This window comes from Belonocnema kinseyi, chromosome 4, assembly GCF_010883055.1.
Source record: "Belonocnema kinseyi isolate 2016_QV_RU_SX_M_011 chromosome 4, B_treatae_v1, whole genome shotgun sequence".
Lineage (NCBI taxonomy): Eukaryota > Metazoa > Arthropoda > Insecta > Hymenoptera > Cynipidae > Belonocnema > Belonocnema kinseyi.
This window is the reverse complement of record NC_046660.1, coordinates 17,228,663-17,252,872: the sequence shown is the minus strand read 5'-3', so window position 1 is coordinate 17,252,872 and position 24,210 is coordinate 17,228,663. Positions and strand designations below refer to the sequence as shown.

The 24,210-nt window shown below is 20.9% G+C and overlaps 2 protein-coding genes across 2 annotated transcripts in view; one reads left to right on the top strand and one right to left on the bottom strand.

Annotated features, from left to right (window-relative positions):
- LOC117170771 (WASH complex subunit 1-like) overlaps nt 1-8,294 on the bottom strand; it is a 9,679-nt gene extending 1,385 nt beyond the window's left edge. The window contains exons 1-3 of the mRNA XM_033357809.1: nt 8,099-8,294; nt 1,478-1,607; nt 838-1,384 (exon numbers count right to left, since the gene is read on the bottom strand). Of these exons, the coding sequence (XP_033213700.1) occupies nt 838-1,384; nt 1,478-1,607; nt 8,099-8,120 (699 nt within the window). The 5' untranslated portion in view covers nt 8,121-8,294. The remainder of the gene's footprint in view (nt 1-837; nt 1,385-1,477; nt 1,608-8,098) is intronic.
- A 3,084-nt stretch (nt 8,295-11,378) lies between these two features.
- LOC117170770 (5'-AMP-activated protein kinase catalytic subunit alpha-2) overlaps nt 11,379-24,210 on the top strand; it is a 51,070-nt gene continuing 38,238 nt past the window's right edge. Inside the window, exons 1-4 of the mRNA XM_033357808.1 lie at nt 11,379-11,553; nt 11,650-11,763; nt 17,118-17,259; nt 21,626-21,864. Coding sequence (XP_033213699.1) covers nt 11,661-11,763; nt 17,118-17,259; nt 21,626-21,864 — 484 coding nt within the window. The 5' untranslated portion in view covers nt 11,379-11,553; nt 11,650-11,660. The remainder of the gene's footprint in view (nt 11,554-11,649; nt 11,764-17,117; nt 17,260-21,625; nt 21,865-24,210) is intronic.

Below are 24,210 nucleotides of genomic sequence, written 5' to 3'. Positions count from 1 at the left end.
TCGTGTTTTTTCGGTTAAAAATTTATTTTTTTAAACTTACACTATAACCATTTCATTTTTGATTTAAGATTAATCTTCTTTAGTTAAAAATTCAAGTATTTGACTTAAAATTTATATAATAATTATTCCATTTTTAGTTGAAAAAAGTTTGTTTTTTTGGTAGAATATTAATTTCCTTGGTTGAAAATTTATCTTCTTAGTTGAACATTAATTAATTGAGTTAAAAATTTCCCTATTTTGTTAAAAATTCGTGTTTTTTCGGTTAAAAATTTATTTTTTTAAACTTACACTATAACCATTTCATTTTTGATTTAAGATTAATCTTCTTTAGTTAAAAATTCAAGTATTAGGCTTAAAATTTATATAATAACTATTCCATTTTTAGTTGAAAAAAGTTTGTTTTTTTGGTAGAATATTAATTTCCTTGGTTGAAAATTTATTTTCTTAGTTGAACATTAATTAATTGAGTTAAAAATTTCCCTATTTTGTTAAAAATTCGTGTTTTTTCGGTTAAAAATTTATTTTTTTAAACTTACACTATAACCATTTCATTTTTGATTTAAGATTAATCTTCTTTAGTTAAAAATTCAAGTTTTTGACTTAAAATTTATATAATAACTATTCCATTTTTATTTTAATAAGTCTTGTTCGGTATAAAATTAATTTGGTTGATTGAAAATTAATCTTTTTTGTTCTAAATGTACCTTTTTAGTTAAAAATTAATTTTCTTAGCTGAAAATTGATTTGTTTGATGAAAAATTTAACTATTTTGTTAATAAATTATAAAAATAATTTAATATAATTTTTAGGTGACCCCTAAATATGATTAAAACTTACCTCTCCCAATGTTGGCGCGTATAAATAAGAAGAGGGCGACTCCACATTAGAATATTGCCAGGGTTGAAGAATAGAATCAGGAGCGTCTTCGAGTTCTTTATCATTAATTTGATTCGCTCCATGCGAAAGACTTTCTTTCGATTTAGAACTATTGAAGAGCAAAAGTGCACTGATGGAAGATGCCCCAGGAATAATTCCATCCTGATTCGCTCCTTCGGGAATTCGACTGTAAGGTTTTGACTTTACATAGTAGAATTGCAATTTTTCCTGAATATTAATATTTGCTGCGTACTGTCCATTTTCCGTTTTACTTCCGGTTGTTAAATGCATATCGAAAGTATCGGCGATGGGAACGGGACTTTTGTAAATGGAGGTTGAACCGACTTTTTTTTTATTCGATTTCAAAATTGACGTATATTCTTTGTAGGTGTGACTAGCTGGATATTTTGCGGCCGAGTACATTTTCACTGCTTTTAAACTCAAATTTGTTTGGAGATATTCTATTTGGCCCTGGACCTTCTCAGCTCTACTTTTTATCGTATCGAGTCTAGAAAAAGGGAATTTTTTTTATGGCAAGAGCTCTCATTTTGAATGAGAAATTTCGCAATTTTTTTGACAAATTTGGGGTAAAAAAACTAACCTTTTTACATTGTCGGATATTCGAGAGTTTATACAATCAAAAATGTGAGACATGGCCGATTCCAAATTATCTAAAGCATCGGCTATTTGAATAATTGTCTCTTCATGCCTCAAATCTTGAGGAATCACACCTGAATGTAAAAATGCATCATCTTAAATCGGGGGAAATAGGGTGATTTTTCACACAAATAGGGAAATTAATTCTTTCAAATCAAATTAAGGCAGGTATCATATTAAATTTAGTTTGAAAATTCTATTTTTTGTTTAACTGTTCTCTAAAAAAATCGTCTTTTTGGATTGAAAATTGATATTTTTTGGTATTTTTTTTTTGTATAAAATGCAACTGTTTTCTAAAAAATTCCACTTTCTGGATTGAAAACTCAACTATTTAGTTTTGATTTTAATTCTGTTTAAATTTATCTCAGTTGTAATTTGTTGAAAATTAATTTTTTACCTGAAAATTTAACTATTCTATATTTAGTTTTAAAATGATGTTTTTAGTTAAAAATTTGCCTTTTTCGGCCAAAAAAAATCTTATCAGTTGAAATTTCATCCTTTTGGTCAAAATTTAATAATCATTAAACTCACACGAACATAATCTGTAAAGTGACTAAAAAAACACAAATCTAAATAACTAATTTTAATTAAAGAATCATACGTTTAGCAATTTTTATTACACTTAGATTATCCTCACTTAAAAATTTTGTATAATGTGACTCTTTTTCCCGAGTTTTATTACCTTCAATTTTTAATAAAATAATAAATATATATATAATTCAATAAAAACATATGAAAATATAAAAATATCATACAAAATAATATAATAAATTTTATAAATTCTACTATTTGGTTGAAAATTCGTCCTTTTGGATCGAAAATTTAACTTTTTTCCAGAAAATTCGTTAAAAATGAATCTTTTTAGTTAAAAATTAATAATTTTGTTTGAGAATGACCTATTTTGTTGAAAATTAGTTTTTCCCTATTCAAAATCAATTTTTTAAATTGAAAACGTACCAGTTCCATTTTTTTGGAAAATTTATACAATAACTATTCAATTATAAGTTGAAAAGTTGTCTTTTTATATAAAAAATTAACTATTTAGTTAGAAAATGCATTTTTTCGATTAAAGATTCATCATTTTAGTTCAAATGTCATTTATTTGGTCGAAAATTTGACTGTTAAGTTAAAAATTCAAGCGTTTTGGTTGTTAAAAATTAATTATTTTAACTGAAAATATAACTATACTATTTTTGGTAGAAGATAAATCTTTTTAGGTGAAAATTCAAGTATTCGGTTGAAAATCTATATAATAGCTATTAAATTTTTCCCTGAAAAAGGTTTTTTTGGTAGAAATTTAATTTTTTTGGTTAAAAATTCATTTCTTTTGTTCTGAATTTAACTCTTTCGTGTTAAATTTATAGTTTTAGTTGAAAATTCGGTTTATTTTTGTTAATTAATTAATTAATTAATTTTTTCCTGAAAATGTAATTATTTTATTTTTTGCTGAAAAAATATATTATTTAGTCAAAAATCCAAGTATTTTGTTTAAAATTTATATAATAACTATGCCATTTTGAGTTGAAAGTCTTTTTGGGTAGAAAATTAATTTTATTTGGTTCAGAATTAATATTTTTAGTTGAAAATTCATTGATTGGATTAAAAATTTTACTAAATATTGAAAATTCATATTTTTGTTTGGTTCAGAATAAATTTTTTAACTAAAAATGTAACCATTGCATTTTTGGTTGAAAATTAATAATTTTTAGTCAAAAGTCTAAGTATTTTGTTTAAAAATTTAATTTTTGTGGTTGAAGATTGATAATTTTAGTTGAAATTATTATTTTTTTGGTTGGCAATTTAAATCATTTATTGAAAACTCCTTTTCCTTGACTGAAAATGTAACTATTCCATTTTTGGTTAAAAAAAATTAATATTTTTTAGTAGAAAATCCAGGAATTTTGTTGACAATTTATCTAATAACTAATCCTTTTTTTAGTTAGGATTGAAAACTTAACTATTTGGTTTTGATTTTCATTTCAATTCTGTTTGAATTTATTTTTAGTTTTAATTTGTTGAAAATTCATTTTTTAGCTGAAAATTTAACTATTCTATATTTAGATAAAGAATGATGTTTTTTAGTTAAAAATTCGCCTTTTTCGGTCAAACCAAAATCTTATCAATTGAAACTTCATCCTTTTGGTCAAAATTTAATAATCATTAAACTCACACCAATATAATCTCTAAAGTGAATAAAAAAACACAAATCTAAAAAACTAATTTTAATGAAAGAATCATAAGTTTCGCAATTTTTATTACACTTAGATTCTCCTCAATTTAAAATTTTTTATAATGTGGCTGTTTTTCCTGATTTTAAGAACTTAAATTTTAATAAAATAATAAATATATATAATTAAATAAAAATATATGAAAATATTAAAATATTATATAAAATAATATGATAAATAAGAAATCACAAATTTTATAGATTCTACTATTTGGTTGAAAATTCGTCTTTTGGGTCGAAAATTTAAATTTTTTCCAGAAAATCCGTCCTTTTGGATTTAAAATTCATATTTTAAAAAGGTATGAAAATAGACAAGTCATGTTTTTTTGTTCAAAATGAAATTTTTTGTTAGATATTGAAGTATTTCAATTCTTTTAAAAAGTTCATATTTTTTTATAGTAATTCATATTTTGTTGTTGCAATAAATCATCTTCCTTGATGAAAATGAACTTTTTTCTTAAAATTATACTTTTTTTGTAGAACTTCAACTGTTTGATAGAATATTAGATTTTTTTGTTCAAATTCAACTGTTTTCAAAATAATTTGTCTTTTTCTATTGAAAATTCAACTATTTAATTTTGATTGTAATTTAGTCTTTCGTTTGATAATTGGATTTTTTATTAAAAATTCATATTTGTAGGTTGAGAAATTATTCAATTGGTTACAAATTTAACTATTTGATTAAAAATTCTTCTATTTTGTTCGAAATATCAACTATTATATTTTTCGCGAAAAATCATCTTTTTTATATTGAAAATTGATATGTTTTGGTATTTTTGTTGTATAAAATTCAACTGTTTTCTAAAAAATTCCACTTTCTGGATTGAAAACTCAACTATTTGGTTTTGTTTTTAATTTTAATTCTGTTTGAATTTAATTTTTGTTTTAATTTGGTTTTAATTTGTTGAAAATTAATTTTTAGCTGAAATTTTAAATATTCTATATTTAGTTTTAAAATTATTTTTTTCAGTTGAAAATTCGTCTTTTTCGACCAAACAAAAATCTTATCAGGTGAAACTTCATCTTTTTGGTCAAAATTGATTAATCATTAAAATTGTTTATACAATCGACAAAAATAGCCATATTTTTTTGTAAGGGGACTTTGTATTTTTCTTTCGCTTTAGATAAAAATTGTAATTTTGATTCAATCTTTTTCATTTACAGTTTTATTTATTTTTATCATAAAATGATTTATATATAATAAATTATAAACAATTCTAAAATTTGTTTTAAAATAAAATCCAAATCAATATAATCTGTAAAGTGAATGAAAAAACATAAAAATTAATCATTTTAATTAAAGAATCATACGTTCAGCAATTTTTTTTACACTTAGATTCGCTAAATTAAAATTTTTTTAAATAATGTGGCTGTTTTTACCGATTTTATGAACTTTAATTTTAATAAAATAATAAATATATATAATTAAATAAAAATATATGGAAATATAAAAATATCATACAAAATAATATAATAAATAAAATATAACAAATCTTATAAATTCTACTATTTGGTTGAAAAAGACCTTTTTTTGTTAGAAATTGAAGTATTTTAAGTCTTTTAAAAAGTTCATCTTTTTTTGATATAAATTCATATTTTTTTGTTGTTGTAGAAAATCATTTTCCTTGGTGAAAATGAATTTTTTTTCTTAAAAATTAGACTTTTTTTGTAGAACTGTAACTGTTTGATAAAAAATTAAATTTTTTTGTTGTTCAAATTCAACTGTTTTCTAAAACATTCGTCTTTTTGAATTGAAAATTTAACTATTTAGTTTTAATTGTAATTTTGTCTTTTTTGTTTGAAAAGTCCCTTTTTTATTAGAAATTCATATATGTAGATTGCAAATTTATTCATTTGGTTACAAATTTAACCATCTGGATAAAAATTCTTCTATTTTCGTTGAAATATCAACTCTTATATTTTTCGCTGAAAATTCATCTTTTTTGGATTCAAAATTTATATTTGTTGTTCAACTGTTCTCTAAAAAAATCATCATTTTGTGTTTAAAATTCAACTATTTTAGTTAAAAATTCGTCTTTTTCGGCCAAACAATAACATTTCCAGTTGAAACTTCATCTTTTTGGGTTGAAAATTCAATTATTGTGTTTAAACTTCGTATTTTCTATTTGTTTATATTAATCTTTTAACTGAAACTCTAAGTATTCCATTTTTAGTTCAAAATTGATATTTTTTGTTGAAAATTCATGTGTTTTGTTAAAAAAAAATTTTTATATAAAAAAGAAATCTTATTTGTTGAAACTTCATGAGTTTGGTTGAAAATTCAATCATTATCTTAAAACTTCGATTTGTAGAAAACTTTGATTTAACTGAAAATCTAAATATTATAATTTTAGTTAAAAATTTAGTTGAAAATTCAACTTTTTTGTTGATAATTTATGTATTTCGTTAAAATTTTTGTTTATAAAAAAGAAATCTTATCAGTTGAAACTTCATGATTTTGGTTTAAAATTCAACTATTTGGTTGGAAATTCATGTCTTTTGTTTAAAATTCGTTTTTTGTATAAAAAAGAAATTTTATCAGTTAAAACTTCGTTTTTTCGATTTGATAAAAATGCAATCATTGTGTTAAAAATTCGTTTCTTCTATTTGTTCAAAATTAATGTTTTAACTGAATTTTAAATTTTGTATTTCGAAAACTTTGAATTTTCCACCAAATATTGGAACCATTTATTAAAAAAATATAAATTTTGAACTAAAAATATAATATTTAAATTTTCAGTTAAAAAATTCATCTTCAAAAAATAGTTGAATTTTGGACTAAAAAAGAAAATCCTTAAAATTTTGGAAAGTTCAAGACTTTAAAAGTTTAAGCATTTTCAACGGATTAGTTAAAATTATCAACATTAAAAATTGATTTTGAAGCACAAAAAGATGAATTTTCAACAGAAAAGTCTAGTTTTCAAAGAAAAAACAATAAACTTAAAAAAATGAAAGTTTAATTTTAAAGCTGAAAAGGCTAATTTTTTATACAATCGCAAAGGACAAATTTAAAAAATACAATAAATTATAACCAAAACTAATAAAATTTCTTGTTTATAAAGAAAAAAAAAACACCAATTTTTAACAAAATACATGAATTTTCAACTAAGAAAGATAAATTTTAACTTAAGATGGAATAGGTACTTCAATTTGCAGTCATAAAAATTAATTTTGAACCACATAAAATTAATTTTCAAACTAAAAAGATGAAGTTTCAACTGATAAGATTTCTATTTTATAAAAATTTTTTTTTTAACAAAATACATGAGTTTTCAATCAAATAGTTGAATTTTCAACTAAAAAAGATAAATTTATAAATAAAAATATAATATTCAGATTTTCAGTTGAAACATTAATTTTGAACAAATAGAAAAAACGAATTTTTAATGCCGTGATTGAATTTTCAACCAAAAAGATAAAGTTTCAACTGAAAAGATTTTTGTTTGGCCGAAAAAGACGAATTTTTAACTAAAAAACATCATTTTTAAAATAAATATAGAATAGTTAATTTTTCAGCTAAAAATTAATTTTTAACAAATTAAAACGAAATTAAAATTAAAATTAAATTCAAACAGAATTAAAATTAAAACCAAATAGTTGAGTTTTCTATCCAGAAAGTGGAATTTTTTAGAAAATAGTTGAATTTTATACGACAAAATCGAATTTTCAAGAAAAAAGTTAATTTTCACCAAACTTTTTATACCTTTCTAAAACATGAACTTTAAACCAAAAAGACGAATTTTCTGGAAATGTTAAATTTTCGACCAAAAAAGACGAATTTTCAAACAAAGAGTAGAATTTATAAAAAAATTCATTTTTTATTTATTATATTATTTTATATAATATTTTTATATTATTATTTAATTATATATATTTATTATTTTATTAAAATTTGAGTTCATAAAATCGGGGAAAATAGCCACATTATTTAAAAATGTGAGTTTTTAATTAAAAATTATTAATAAATAAAACCGTAAATGAAGAAGATTGAACCAAAATTCCAATTTTTATTTGAAGCGAAAGAAAAATACAAATCCCAAGTAACTCATTTTATATTAACAATTACACATTTTACTATTTTTTTAAATTGCACTTAGACTCTCCTTAAAATTTCATTATATTTAGCAATATGGCTATTTTTGTCGATTGTATAAACAATTTTAATCATTTTAATGATTAATCAATTTTGAGGTTATGTGTAATTTTATACCTCTGCTTTTATAAATTGAGGACTTTTTAGGAACTTTAAAAGCAATAATAAATAAAAGTTAATTAATAAAAATTTGTAAAGTTAGCATATTAATAGCAATGGAATAAAAATCTTTATTATTTACGTACCAATTTCAATCCTTTCTGGCATGATTATGGTTACTATTTACACTTTTCCATAAAAATTGCAGTTACAAAATTACTGCTTAAGAATAATTTCGGATATTTTTACACTCATTTCTAGCATATTTTAATAGATTACATTTTATTTGACAAGAGGAAGAGATTTGTGCGAAATTTGAGACAATAAGTTTGACAGGTTTGACAGTTTGACAGTAGATTGAGGTTAGGATCTTCAATACGTAACAATTCGTCAATATGAGCCAATCAGGAACAAGGACGAAGCGCGGTAATATTCAACGTTTGATTTTCGATAACAAATTTTGGAAAATATGTTTTTCTTGATTTGCTTCAAAGTTATTATTAATTAATTTTACAAACCGGACAGTTTATTTTTTTCATGATATAGTTGGATTTTGACATGAAAAATATAAATTTTCAAACCAAAAGTATAAATGTTTAACTTAAAACAGAATAGGTATAGCTAAATTTTCAGTTAAGAAAATTAATTTTGATCCAAATAAAATGAACTTTCAAAAAAATAATTGAATTTTCAGCTAAAAAGATGAAGTTTCAACTAACAAGTTTACTTCATTTTTACGTAAAAAAAGAGTTCTTACCAAAATTTTTTCAACAAAAAAAGTTTCTTTTTCAACCAAAGAAATGAGTTTTTATACAAAAACCAAAAAGATTAGATTTTAAGCAATGAGTTTTATTTTTAACTAAATTTTAATGAAATAGTTGAATTCTCAATTTAAAAATATTATTTTTAAACGAAAAATCAAATGTTCCATTTTCAACGAAAAATTAAAAAGTTTAATTTTCAATTTTAAAAATTCATTTCGAATTTAAAGATAATGATTTTCAACGAAATAGTTTATTTTTCAACCAAAGAGTTGATTTTTTCACCAAGAAGGTGAACTTCCTACCAAAGAAACGAATTTGTACCTAAAATATGATGAATTTCTAATAACAAAAAAGAATGTTTAATAAAGTTGTAATTTTTCAACGAGGTAATTGAATTTTTAACAACAGAGATGAATTTTTAATCAAGAGGATTCATTTTCTACCAAAAAAACTATTTTCAACAAAATACCATGATTTTCAAACCAAATAGTTGAATTTCTAAAAAAAGAAACAATATTCAACAAAAAATGGAAAAGTTTAATTTTTATTCAAACAAATGTTTGACAAAAAAGTTAAATTTTTAACCGAGAAAATTAATTTTCACAAACAAAAAAAATGAAATTTTTATCCATGTTTTGAATTTTCACTAAAAAAGATCCATTTTTAACTTACAATAGAATAGGTTCTTAAATTTTCAACTAAGGAAATTAATTTTTCAACAAAAAAGATGAAATTTTCATCAGTCAGTTGAATTTTCCACCAAGTAGTATAATTTTCCACAAAAAAGATGAATTTCTACCAAAAAAAGAAAAATTTTCAACAAAATACAATTAGTTATATTTTCAGTTAAAAAATTGACTGCAACTAAAAAAAAAAGACTTGTTGATAAAATATTCAAATTTTCGGCCCAAGAAAAAATTTTTTGAATTAAAATGACGAATTTTCAATACAACATATGAATTATTAACAGAGGAATTTTACTTTTAACTTAGCAGTTGAATTTTCAACAAAAAATGTTACATTCTCAACAAAAAACGTAATATTTACTAAAAAAAATATTATTTTAAAACAAGAACAAATTAATTCAAATAAAACATGAGATTTTTCTACAAAATAGTTACATTTTCAACCAAAGATATGTATTTTTAATCAAATATTTTAATTTTAATAGAAGAAAATGAATTTTCAACATAAAAATGGATCTTAAAATGATAATTTAGTAATTATATAATTAGTTTAAAGTATTAACTTTTAACTGAAAAAAAATATTTTAAAAAAATAGTTAAATTGTCAATCAAAGAAATTAGTTTTTAATAAATACATAGATTTTTGAACAAAAAGATGACTTTTAAACCAAATATTTAATGGTTAAATTTTCAGTTAATACATTAACTTTTAACAAAAACAAAATAAATTTTCAAAAAAAATTAGTTTTTAACAAAATACATGAATTTTTAATTCAGGTTAAGAAGTACATTTTTGAAAAATAAATGTATTTTCTACAAAATAGTTTAGTTTCAAGAAAAAAATGATTTTTGACGAAAATACGTAACATTTTGAAATAAGAAAAAAATTTAACAAAATACTCAAAATTTAAACCAAGAAAAAAATTTCAATTAAAATTATGAATAAAGGAAAAGATCGATTCTCACCAAAAAATTTAGTAGCTGATACTTACCTAAAAATTATTTATTATATACAAAAAAAGTTAAAATCCAAATTAAAAAATTGTTTCCACCAAATATGCAATTTTCAAGTAATTAGTTGAATCTTCTATCAAAATAATTTAATTTTCAAATCAAAAAGGCGAATTTTCAAACCACAATAATGACTTTTCAAAAAAAATCATTCAATTTTTCATGAAACAATATGTTTATAAAATGGCCTTTCGTAATTTGAATATAACCTCTTATTTATTTATAGAAAATTAAAAATAAAGCAGTTAATGCTGAATCAAACTAAACATTGAAACTCAATCAATAAGTCTCTATAAAGTTCTCGAATAATAAAGGAATAATTTATGTCGTAAATCCACCTGAAAATGTATTTATTTATTAATTTCGAGATTTTCATTACTGTAGTTTGAAAATCCCGCTGAAAATCTCGGAGTTTCGAGACTTCTGTCGTCTGCTCGTCACCAATTTTGATGGTTTTTTCTTTATTTTCAGAATATTCTACGTCTTTTACGTGCAAGAGACCACAAATTAACAAATCTGGAGACTTCTTTCACTATATTAATAAAAAATTTGTTTAAAAAATTCTTTTTCTGCGAGAAATTCGAGAATTAAAGGAAATGACGAAAGATAGTCAGCTGATTTTTGCATAGGATTTTGACATTTTCGTACTTGTGTTCGTGATCTCTATATCGGTCATTGTTTATGACGAGTTATTGTCGAAATAGTGCAAAACATGTAAATGAAGTAACTAGTAATTAACATTTTCTCACGAAGTGTGAACTAAAGTTTTTAGAATTGCTTTTTTTTACTCGAGGAAGATCAAAGTGAAATTTAAAGTTTTATGAGAACTCTAAATCAACACTGGGCGAAAAGGTAGGTTAGAAACAGTGATTTATTTATTTAATTATAGTAAAAAATCGTCTAATGAGTGTCGCCAGCCCCCCCCCCTCTCATTTTTAATAGTGCGAAATAGTTCGTGTTATTCGAAACTAAAATTCCAGTTGCTGCATTTTTGGAGTTTTTCCAGATTCTACGTTTATTTACCATTTTAATTTTGATGATAAACTTGATAAAATCAAGCGTTTTTTTATTGAGAAAATTCTTTCATTAATTATTTTATTGTAAGGAACCTTAACCTCTATTTGATTGTCGCGGAAAATGGTAATTTGAACTTGATTGATAAATTTGGGAAATATTTTCTGTTACGGCGTAGATTGAGCGTTATTACATTTTTTGACACGATGTGTAATTTTTCAGCAAATAGAAAAATGGCAGATAAACTGCAAGGAAATCAGGTGCAGCCAATCGTTAAAATTGGACATTACACGTTGGGACAAACTCTCGGTGTTGGAACTTTTGGGAAAGTAAAAAGCAAGTATTTTTTTTTTCTACAATATTTTTTTTACAAATCTTTCTCAGTTTTATTCCTATTCATATCTAAGATAGTAATTTTTTTTACGATCCTAGGGAACTTAAATTTTTTTATTTTAATTAATAAAATTTAATTCTTCAACATGCAAATTTTAATTTCCTTGCAATCTTAAGAACATTTTTTTGTATTATAGGAATAGGATTTTGCCTTTTTTGACTGAAAAAAGAACTATTCAAATTTTTGTTCAAAATCCATATTTTTTTTTTTAATAATTCTACTATTTTGACTAAAAATCATACATTTTGTTAAAAATTAATTTCTTCGTTGATAATTTATTTTTGTTGTTAAAAAGTTTACTATTTTATTTAAAAATTCTTTTATTTGTTTTTAAATTTATTTTTGAACTGAAAATATAACTTAAATTTTTGGTTGCAAATCCAAAAAATTCATATATTTTCTTATAAATTAATTTCTTTTGTTAAAAATTCAACTATTTTGTTAAAAAATTCATTTTTGTTGTTAAAAAGTCAACTATTTGATTTAAAAATAATTTCTTTGTTTAAAAATTTAACTATTTCACTGAAAATTCTTTAGTTTATTTCTTAATTCATTTTTAAATTGAAAATATAACTAATTTTTGGTTGTAAATCCATTTTTTTTAAATAAATCAACTATTTGATTAAAAATTTATATATTTTGTTAAAAAGACAACCATTTAATTTGATATCCATGAATTTTATTGAAAAATCATTTCTTTGTTTGAAAATTTAACTATTTTATTGACATTTTTAAAAATTATTTTAAAATTTATTTTTAACTAAAAATATGACTGTCAACATTTTGGCTGGAAGTCTATTTTTTTTAAATAATTCAACTATTTGATTCCAAATTTATATTTTTTGTGGACAATTAATTTCGTTTGTTGAAAATTTCTTTTTCTTTATATAAAAAGTCAACTATTTGATTTAAAATCCATGAATTTCCTTTAAAAATCATTTCTTTGTTTGAAAATTTAACTGTTTCACTGAAATTTTTTTTATTTTTTTCTTAATTAATTTTTAAATTGAAAATATAACTAATATTTGGTTTCAAATCCATTTTTTAAAAATAATTCAGTTATTTTATTAAAAATTCATATATTTTGTTAAAAATTAATTTCTTTTGTTGAAAATTTAACTATTTTATCGAAAATTCATTTTTGTTGTTAAAAAGTCAACTATTTGATTTAAAATCGATGAATTTTATTTAAAAATTATTTCGTCGTTTGAAAATTAAACTATTTTATTGAAAATTCTTTTATTTATTTTTTAATTAATTTTTTAACTGAAAATATAACTATTAAATTTATGTTGGGAAATCCATTTTTTTTAAATAATTCAACTATTTGATTACTAATTCATTTCTATTTTTGAAAATATAACTATTTTGTTAAAAAATTCATATTTGTTGTTAAAAAGTCAACTATTTGATTTAAAATCCTCGAATTTTATTTTAAAATCATTTCTTTGTTTGAAAATTTAACTACTTCACTGAAAATGCTTTTATTGATTTTTTATTTGATTTGTGAACAGAAAATATAACTTAAATTTTTGGTTGGAAATCCATTTTTTGTAAAAATAATTTAACTATTTGATAAAAACTTTATATATTTTGTTAAAAAGTCATCCATTTGATTTGATATCCATGAACTTTATTGAAAAATCATTTCTTTGTTTGAAAATTTAACTATTTTATTGAGATTTTTTAATTTTATTTTTTAACTGAAAATATAACTATTAAATTTTTTGTTGGAAAACGATTTTTTTTTCAATAATACAACTATTTGATTATAAATTCATATAGTTTTTTAGAAATTTATTTCTTTTGTTAAAAATTCATTTTTGTTGGTAAAAAATCAACTATTTTATTTAAAATCCATGAATTTCCTTTAAAAATCATTTCTTTGTTTGAAAATTTAACTGTTTCACTGAAAATTCTTTTATTTATTTCTTAATTGATTTTTAAATTGAAAATATAACAAATTTTTGGTTGCAAATCCATTTTTTGAAATTAATTCAGCTATTTGATTCAAAATTCGTATATGTTGTTAAAAATTAATTTCTTTTGTTGAAAATTTAACTATTTTTTTGAAAATTCATTTTTGTTGTTAAAAGTTTAACTATTTGATTTAGAATCCATGAATTTTATTTTAAAATTATTTCTTAGTTTGAAAATTTAACTATTTCACTGAAAATGCTTTTATTTATTTTTTATTTTATTTGGGAACTGAAAATATAACTTAAATTTTTTGTTGGAAATCCATTTTTTTTAATAATGTAACTATTTGATTAAAAATGTATATATTTTGTTAAAAAGTCAACCATTTGATTTGATATTAAGGAACTTTATTGGAAAATCATTTATTTGTTTGAATATTTAACTATTTTATTGACATTTTTTTATTTTACTTTTTATTTATTTTTTAACGAAGAATATAACTCTGAAAATTTTGGGTTGGAAGTCCATTTTTTAAAAATAATTCAACTATTTGATTCAAAACTGATATATTTTGTTAAAAATTAATTTCTTTCGTTGAAAATTCATTTTTGTTGTTAAAAAGTCAACTATTTGATTTAAAATCCATGAATTTTGTTTAAAAATCATTTCTTAGTTTGAAAATTGAACTATTTCACTGAAAATGCTTTTACTTATTTTTTATTTTATTTATTACTCTGAAAATATAACTCTTAAATTGTTGGTTGGAAATTCTTTTTTTTTTTTTTAATAATTCAACCATTTGATTAAAAATTGATATATTTTGTTCAAAATTAATTTCTTTTGTTGAAAATCTAATAGTCATATTTTCAGTTTAAAAAATGAATTAAAAAAAAATAAAAGAGTTTTCAATAAAATATTTAAATTTTCAAACACGGACATTATTTTTTAATCAAATAGTTGAATTTTTAACAACAAAAAAAGTTAAATGTTTAAAATCAGAAATTATTTTTCAACAAAATGCATGATTTTTTATCAAATAGTTGAATTATTTTTAAAATCATGGATGCTCAACCTAACTTAAGATTTCAGAGAAATTAAATTTCTTATTTTAAAAATTAACTTTTAGAAAATATTTAAAAATATTTTTAAAAATTTCAAATAATTTTCTAAACTTTATGAAACGAATTTAGCTGATTTTCAGATTTGAATGTCTAACAAAAAATATTAATTTCTAACCAAAAATTTAATAGTTATATTTTCATCTAAACAAATTAATTAAAAAGTAAATAAAATATTTTTTAAATAATAGCTCAATTTTCAACGTTACGTTTTCTACAAAAGACATTCATTTTCAAGAAAATACATTGTTTTTTAAATTAAATAGTTGAACTTTTAGAAAAAAATGTATTTTCTACCAAAATTTAAATAGTTATTTTTTCTGTCAAAAAATCCCAATCATATTTCTCTTTAAGATAATAAAAAAAAATTCTCAAGCTTCCAGGGAAATTAAATATTTGATTTCGAAGAATTAATTTTTAGAAAATATTAAAAAATATTTTTAAATGTTTGAAATGATTTCCTAAAACTTAGGAAAAGAATTTGCATAATTTCAAAGTAAAAACTTTCAATTTTGAAAGATTACAATATTTTAGAAAAAAATCGAATAAACATTTTAAAGGTTTCAGAAAATAAACAAATTTATTCGGGTCTCTGGAAAAAATCTGTAAAATTTTTATTTTATACATCTTTTAAAGATATTATTTAATAACATATTTAGATATTAAGGATTTATCAAAAAATGTATAAGATTTTTTTTTAATTTGAAAGAAAATCTAGATTTTTAAAGATTTCGACATAAAATTTGGAATTTTTTAAAGATTCTGAAACGTTCTGGGATAATAAGAAATTTTTTCAAGACTCTTGTGAATATTTAAAGTGATGTATTTAAAAACTAATCTTAAAAGAATATTAAAAAATATTCTAAAACATCACGGAAGATTTCCAAAATTGATAAAAACGAATCAAGAAAATTTAAAAAATATTTAGGAAATTTAGGAAAATTTAAAAATTTGATAGAAAGTTACATTAACACTCAAAAAGATTTTCCAAATTGTAAAAAAAAAAACTGGATATTTTAAAGAAATTGTTTCAATTTTCCAGAATTTTTTTTTATATTTGAGGGAAAATGCGAAAGCATTTAAAAGTTATCTAATAATTTAAAAGGATTTTGATAGGTTTTAAGATAATAAAATTGTTTTCTTTAGATTCCAGGAAAAATTTTAATTGATTTTTTGTTCGGAAAAAGTAATTTCAAGAAAATATTTAAGAAGATTTCAAAATATTAAAAAATATTTCCAAAATTGCTAAGAACTTAGGAAAAACTCAGATAATTTGCACAAGTATCTACAAAATTAAAATATATATATATTATTTTATAGGATTTTAACTAATTTGAGTAACTCAAGATGTTTAGGACTTTTTGACGCTTGGAAAAAATTAAAGAATGTTTTATAAATTTTTGAAAATATTTTTCAAAAACAAATTTGGAAGATTTTTAAACAATTTCAGGAATAATTCTGATCAGTTTAAAAGACATTTAAGAATTTTAGCAGATTTGAAGAGATTAAAAATATTTTAGACCTGGAAAATGTCTGAAAAATTAGAAAATATTTTTTCATTTTGTCCAAGCATCAAAAAGTCTTAATTATCTTTTAAACTAAATTCACTTTTTCGTATAATTTTGTCAAATCTTGTAAAATAAAAGAAAAATTATTAGAATGTAGATTTTGGAATATTAAAAAAAAATGTCATGAACTTTGCATTATTTTAGAAGATATTTCGAAGTTGTAGAAGTTTTTTAAAGATTCGAAAACAATTTAAATCTTGATTAGATTAAAATTTTTTTTTTAATTGGAGATTTTTGAAGATTTTGAAAAAGAAGGCATTAAAAAAATATTCATTAGAATTTTATATTTTTTATCAAAAATTATTCTTCCTCAAAGTATATTTTGGTTTAAATTTTATTTATTTCTTGACTGCAAAATCTCTATTGTTTAAAAATTCAACTTTTGGTAGAAATGTTTTTTTTTCGTTGTTAAAAATACAATTTTTTTGTTGAAAATTTACCTTTTTTGGATGAATTCAATTCTTTTTGATTTAAAATAATATATTTTTAGTTGAAATATTATTGCTATTGCATTTTCCTTTAAGTATTCATATTTTTGTTTGAAAATTAACTTTTTTTGTTGAAATTGTGATTTGACATCTGAAATATTCAAAAATCGTTTCGAGTTTTCTCAAGAATCTTAGAAAAATTATATTTATATAAGCTTAAAAACATTATTTTTCTTTAAAATGTTGATATTTTTCTTTACAGTTGGAGAGCATGTGCTCACAAAACACAAGGTCGCGGTAAAAATTCTCAATCGTCAAAAAATCAAGAGTCTAGATGTCGTTGGCAAAATTCGACGAGAGATTCAAAATCTCAAATTATTCAGACATCCACATATTATTAAACTGTGAGTCATACCATTTTTTTATTTTCTGCTTCACAAATTTATTATTTGAATTTATTTTGTTTTTAAATTTTATTATTTCGCCAAGTTTTAGCAGAAAAATCTGTCGAATCACTTGAAATATCCCAAATTTTATGTCACATGATATAACCGTTTTTAAATGTTTCGATTTAAAATTAATTTTTTTTTAAATTAAAATGTAACTTTTCCATTAACTGTTTGGTTAAAAATGAATATTTTTAGTTGAAAAATCATTAATTTAATTGAAAATTTAACTAGTTTGTTGAAAGTTCGTGTCTTTTTTTTGTTGAAAATTAATTTTTTAAACTTAAACTGTAACTATACCATTTTTGATTCAAGATTAATATTTTTTAGTTGAAAATTCAAGTATTGGTAGAAAATTAATATAATAACTATTCCATTTTTAGTTAAAAATGTTTTTTTTTTTTGTAGAAAATCAATTTTCTCGGTTAAAAATTATTTTGTTGTTATAAATTTAACTCTTTGGTTAAAAAAGAATCTTTTAGTTGAAAAATCATTAATTTTGTTGAAAATTTAACTAGTTTGTTGAAATTTTGTGTTTTTTGTTGGTTAAAAATGAATTCTTTAAAGTGAAAATGTAACTACTCTTTTTTTGGTTGAGGATTTATATTTTTTAGTTGAAAATTCAAGTATTTGGCTGAAAATGTATATCCCATTTTTTAATGAAAAAGGATTTTTGGTTAGAAAATTAATTCTTATGGTTAAAAAAATTCATTTCTTTTGTCTTTGGTTACAAATATATATTTTTAGTTTAAAAATTCATTTATTTGTTTAGGAATTTAACTATTTTGTTGAAAACTTAACTAATTTGTTGATGAATCGGTTTTTTGTTGTTAAAAATTAATTTTTTTAAACTGATAATGTAATTATTTCAGTTTTTGTTGAAAAATATTATTTTTTAGAAAAAAATCCAAGTATTTTGTTTAAAATTTAATTAATAACTATGCCATTTTTAATTGAAAGTCTTTTTGGGTAGAAAATTAATTTTATTTGCTTTAGAATTAATATTTTTGTAAGAAAATTCATTTATTGGATTAAAAATTTTACTATTTTATTGAAAATTTGTATTTTTGTTTGGTTCGCAATTAATTTTTTAAACTAAAAATGAATTAATACTTTTTAGTTAAAAATTTAAGTATTGGTACAGAAATTATATTATAGCTGTACCATTTTTAGTTAAAAAAAATTTTTTTTAGTAGAAATCAATTTTTCCTTGTTAAATTTTTGTTGTTGTTATAAATTTAATTATTTGGTTAGAAATTAATATTCTTAGTTAAAAATTCATTTGTTTTTTTGAAAATTGAACTATTTTGTTAAAAGTTCGTTGTATTTTGTTGTTGTTAAAAATAGATTTTTTTAAAACTCAAACTGTAATTATTCCATTCTCGGTTCAAGATTAAAATTTTTTAGTTGAAAATTTAAGTACTGATAGAAAATTTGTATAATAAATATTCCATTTTTAGTTGAAAAATGTTGTTTTTTTTGCATAAAATCAATTTTCGTGGTTAAAAATTATTTTGTTATAAATTTAACTCTTTGGTTAAAAATGAATCTTTTTAGTTAAAAAATTATTTATTTGGTTCGGAATTCAACTATTTTGTTAAAAATTAGTTTTTCACCATTGAAAATTAATTTTTTAATGAAAACGTAACTATTCCATTTTTGTTTAAAAATATATGTAACAACTATTCTATGACAAGTTGAAAAGTCGTCTTTTTGTTAAAAAATTTGACTATTTATTTAAAAATGCACTCTTTTTGTTGAAGATTCATAATTTTAGCTAAAATGTCATTTATTTGGTAGAAAATTTAACTGTTTTGTTGAAAATTCGTGTTTCTTTTTGGTTAAAAATTAATTTTTTGAAAGTAAAAATGTTGATCATTTATGAATTTTGTTCAACATTTGTCTTTTTAAATATTTCAGTAACTATTTGGTTAAAAAATTTTTGTTTTGTTCAGAATTTATCATTTTAGCTGAAATTATTATTTTTTAATTGAAAATTGATGTATTTTGTTGAACATTGGTATTTTTAACTATTTGGTTAATTATGTGGCCAAAGATTCATCATTTTACTTGAAATTAATTTTTTTGTTGTTGAAAATTTAACTAATTTGTTAAAAATTCGTTTTCTTCTTGCTGAAAAGTAGTGTTTTTCAGTTGAAAATTATTCTTTTATAGTTGTATATGCAAGTATTTGGTTGAAAATATAAGTATTTTGTTTAACATTCGTCTTTTTGGGTAAAAAATTAATCTTCTCGGTTGAAATATTAATCTTTTTGGTTAAAAAATTTAATATTTAGTTAAAAATGCATTTTTTCTGAGAATTATTCATTATTCAAGATAAAATTTTATTAATTTCGTTGAAAATGCAAATATTGATAGAAAATTTAGATCAACACTATTCCATTTTTAGTTGGAAAAGGGTTTTTCGGGAGAATATTAATTTTCTTGGTTGAAAATTCATCTTTTAGTTGAAAATTCATTGAATTGGTTGAAAATTTAACTACTTTGTTAAAAACGCATGTTTCTTTTTTTGGTTAAAAATTAATTTTGTTAACTTAAACTGTATTTATTCCATTTTTAGTCACAGATTAATCTCTTTTAGTTGAAAATTCAAGTATTGGTAGAAAATTGATATACTAACTATTCCATTTTTCGTGGAAAAAGTTTTTTTTTTTTAGAATACCAATTTTTTTGTTAAAAATTATTGTTTTTTTGTTATAAATTTAACTTTTTGGTTAAAAATGTATCTTTTAGTTGAAAAGTCATTAATTTGGTTGAAAATTTATCTATTTTTGTTAAAAATTCGTGTTTTTTTGTTGTTGTTAAAAAATGATTTTCTTGAACTCGTACTGAAACTATTCCATTCTTGGTTGAAGATTAATCTTCTTTAGTTGGAAATTCAGGTATTAGTGGAAAATTGATATAACTATTCCATTTTTAGTTCAAAAAGTTTTTTTTTTTGTAGAAAATTAGTGTTTTTCGGTTGAAATATTATTCTTTTTGGTTAAAAATTTAAGTACTTAGTTAAAAATGGATTTTTCTCTTAGAATGATTCAATATTCAAGATAAAATGTTATTTATTTGGTTCGAAATTGAACTATTTTGTTAAAAATTCCGTTATAAGTTGAAAAGTCATCTTTTTATTAAAAAATTTCACTATTTAGTTAAAAATTTATTTGCTCGGTTGAAGCTTTATCATTCTGTTAAAATATCATTCATTTGATGGAAAAATTAACGATTTTGTTGAAAATTCGTGTTTCTTTTTGGTTGAAAATTCAACATTTTTTTAAAAGTAAAAATGTAACTATTCCATTTTTGGTTCAACATTAATATTTTTTAGTTCAATATTCAAGTATTGGTAAAAAATTTAGATCAACACTATTCAATTTTTAGTTGGAAAATGATTTTTCGGGTAGAATGTTAATTTTCATGGTTGAAAATTCAACAGTTAGTTCAAAAATTAATTAATTTGGTTGAAAATTTAACTATTTTGTTGAAAACACATATTTTTTTTGTTTGAAAATTACTTTTGTTAACTTAAACCGTAATTATTCCATTTTTCATCAAAATATAATCTTTCTTAGTTGAAAATTTAATTATTGGTAGAAAATTAATAGAATAACTGTTCCATTTTTAGTTAAAAGTTATTTTATTGTTGTTATAAATTTAACTCTTTGGTTAAAAATGAATCTTTTTAGTTAAAAAATTATTTATTTGTTTGGGAATTCAACTATTTTGTTGAAAATTAATTTTTTAATGAAAATGTAACTATTCCAGTTTTGTTTAAAAATGAATGTAACAACTATTCCATGACAAGTTGAAAAGTCGTCTTTTTATTAAAAAATTTGACTATTTATTTAAAAATGCACTCTTTTTTTTGAAGATTCATAATTTTAGCTAAAATCTCATTTATTTGGTAGAAAATTTAACTGTTCTGTTGAAAATTCGTGTTTCTTTTTGGTTAAAAATTAATTTTTTCAAAGTAAAAATGTAACTATTCAATTTTTGTTGAAGATAAATTTTTTTAGTTGAAAATTCAAGTATTGGTAAAAAATTTAGATCATCACTATTCTAGAATATTAATTTTCCTGGTTGAAAATTCAACTTTTAGTTGAAAATTCATTAATTTGGTTGAAAATTTAATTATTTTTTTAAAAACTCGTGTTTCTTTTGTTCGTTAAAAATTAATTTTGTTAACTTAAACTGTTCAGTTTTGATTACATTAAATTAAATAAATGTTCAGCCATCCTAGAAATATCTGTCTTTTTGTTTTAATTTTTCAATAGTTAATGTAAAATTGAATTATTTTTTTATATTAAATTAGGTATCAAGTTATTAGTACTCCAACGGATATCTTTATGATAATGGAATATGTCTCGGGCGGCGAATTGTTTGATTATATCGTAAAACACGGAAAACTAAAGGAATATGAGGCCAGAAGATTTTTCCAACAGATAATTTCAGGAGTTGATTATTGTCATCGACACATGATTGTGCATCGCGATTTAAAGCCGGAAAATCTTCTCCTTGATCACAATTTACACGTCAAGATTGCAGATTTTGGTAAGTTTATTATTTAAATTTTAATCAATATAAAATCACCAAAAACATTTTCGATGAAAAAATTCTGCCAATCACAAGTTTATGAATTTTCAAAATCGAAGTTGGCCAAATTATTGAGAAAAAAATATTCTTAATAAGATATATATTTAGAAAGTTTAAAAATTTTTATAAATATAAACCCACTAAAGAAAAAATTTTCAATGAAAAAATTTACAATGAAAAAATTTTCAATGAAAAAATTCTGCCAATTTCAACTTTATGAATTTTTGAAATCGAAGTTGGCCAGGTAGTCTAGAAAAAAATATTCGTAATAAAATATAAAATGTAAAATTTTATATAAATATTATTTTTTTTAATATTTAAAAAACAAGAAATTTGACTTGAATTTTCTATAAAATTCTATTATATATATATTAAAATTTTATTTCTAAAGTTCGAGAGTAAGAAAAAATGTAACATGTTATTTTTACAATAAAAGAAAAATAACCGTTTTTCTATATTTTCATCGCATTATTTTCATTAAATTAAATTTGTGAACCATAAATTACCACAAAATGTTATTTTTTCTGGTTCTATTAAAAATTATTATTTTTCAAGATGAATACATCTTATAAAGAAAAACGAAAATATCTCGAATTTACATTTTTTACTTTTCGTAAAAAGTGGCTGAAAAATCTTTTTTTTTAACGGAACTACATATTTGAAAATTAATTTTTTTGGTTGATGTTTCATCATTTTAGTTGAAAGCCCTTTTTTGCTGTTCGAAATTAAACTATTTTGTGTGAAAAATTCTTCTTTTTTTCGTAGCAAATTGATCTTTTTAGTTGAAAATACATTTCTTTGATTTAAAATTCGTTTTTTTAAAATGAAAATTAGTTTTTCAAAGTAAAAATTAAATTTATTTTGAGGACATTTAATCTTTTTGGAGGAAAATTCAATTGTTTGGTAAAAAATGTAACTATTTCATTTGGAAAGTAATCTTTTTGAGTTAAAAATTTAACTATTAAGTTGAAATGCGCATCTTTTTTTTTTTTTTTTTTTGGTCGAAGATTAATAATTTTACTTAAAAATTGATTTCTTGGTTACAGATATAACTATTTTGTTGACAATTCGTTTTTTTTTTTAATAACTCTGGTTGAAAATTCATTTCTTTGCTTGAAACCATAACTATTGCGTTGGATATTACTTCAAACATTCAAAAATTATTTAGAAATTCATGTATTTTGTTAAAAATTATACTTTTTTCGAAAATTATTCATTTTTTTGGGTTGAAACTAGTTTTTTTTATTGAAAATTAATTTTTTTAACTGAAAAATTTACTTATAAAATCATTACTTTCGTTAAAAATATATCTATTTTGTTGAAAATTCGTTTTTGTTGTTTTTAAAATGGAATTCTTAAACTGAAAGAATTTTTTTTAACTACTTTAAGGAAAATTTACATTTATTATGATCCATGTAGAAAATTTGAAGAATATTTCAAATATCTGTTTTATTTCAGAAAAATATATTCACACAAAAGAAATTGATCGTTTAAAAAGTGATTCTCTTTAATGTTTATTTATTATTTGTTTATAAATAAAAAGCTTAAGCAACAGTTTAAAAAAAATTATCTGTTTTCGCTGAAAGATTTTTCTTAGTTACAAAATTCAACTCATATTGAAAAGTCGCCTTTTTTGGTTAAATTCAACTTTTTGAAATTAAAAATTAAAATCTTTTTTGGTTGAAATATCAATTACTACATTTTGTTTAAATTTTTTTTTGTCATTGGCTGAAAATTATTTTTTTTTATTGAAAATAACTAAGTATTCCGTTTCAAACTTGAACTATTTAGTTTATATTTTGTTTTCTTTTTGTTGGAAAATTAATTTGGTTTGAAACTAATAATGTAATTAGAATTCTAGTTGAATATTCCATTATTTTAGTTAAAAATTCATCTCTTCGGTTGAACATTCATTTTTTGACTAAAAATGTAACTATTCAATTTTTGTTAGAAAAATGATCTTCAGTTGACAATTCGTTCTGTTCAGTAGAAATTAATCTTTTTGATTAAAGATTAATATTTTTCTGGAAAATTCAATGATTCGAGTTAGAGTTGCGTGATTCTTTTTTAGTTGTAAATTCATCTTTTTGGTTTTTAAAATTCAACTTCTCCAGTTTTAGATTCATAATTCTAGTTAAAAATTCATCACTTTGTTTAAAAATGAAAATATTAGTTTTAAATCGATTTTTAAATGAATATTTGCAGAATATTTAACTATTACTGTTGAAACTTGAACTATTATGTTGAAAATTTGTTGCTTTTTTGTCTAAAATTAGTTATTTTTCCACTGAAAATGAAACTATT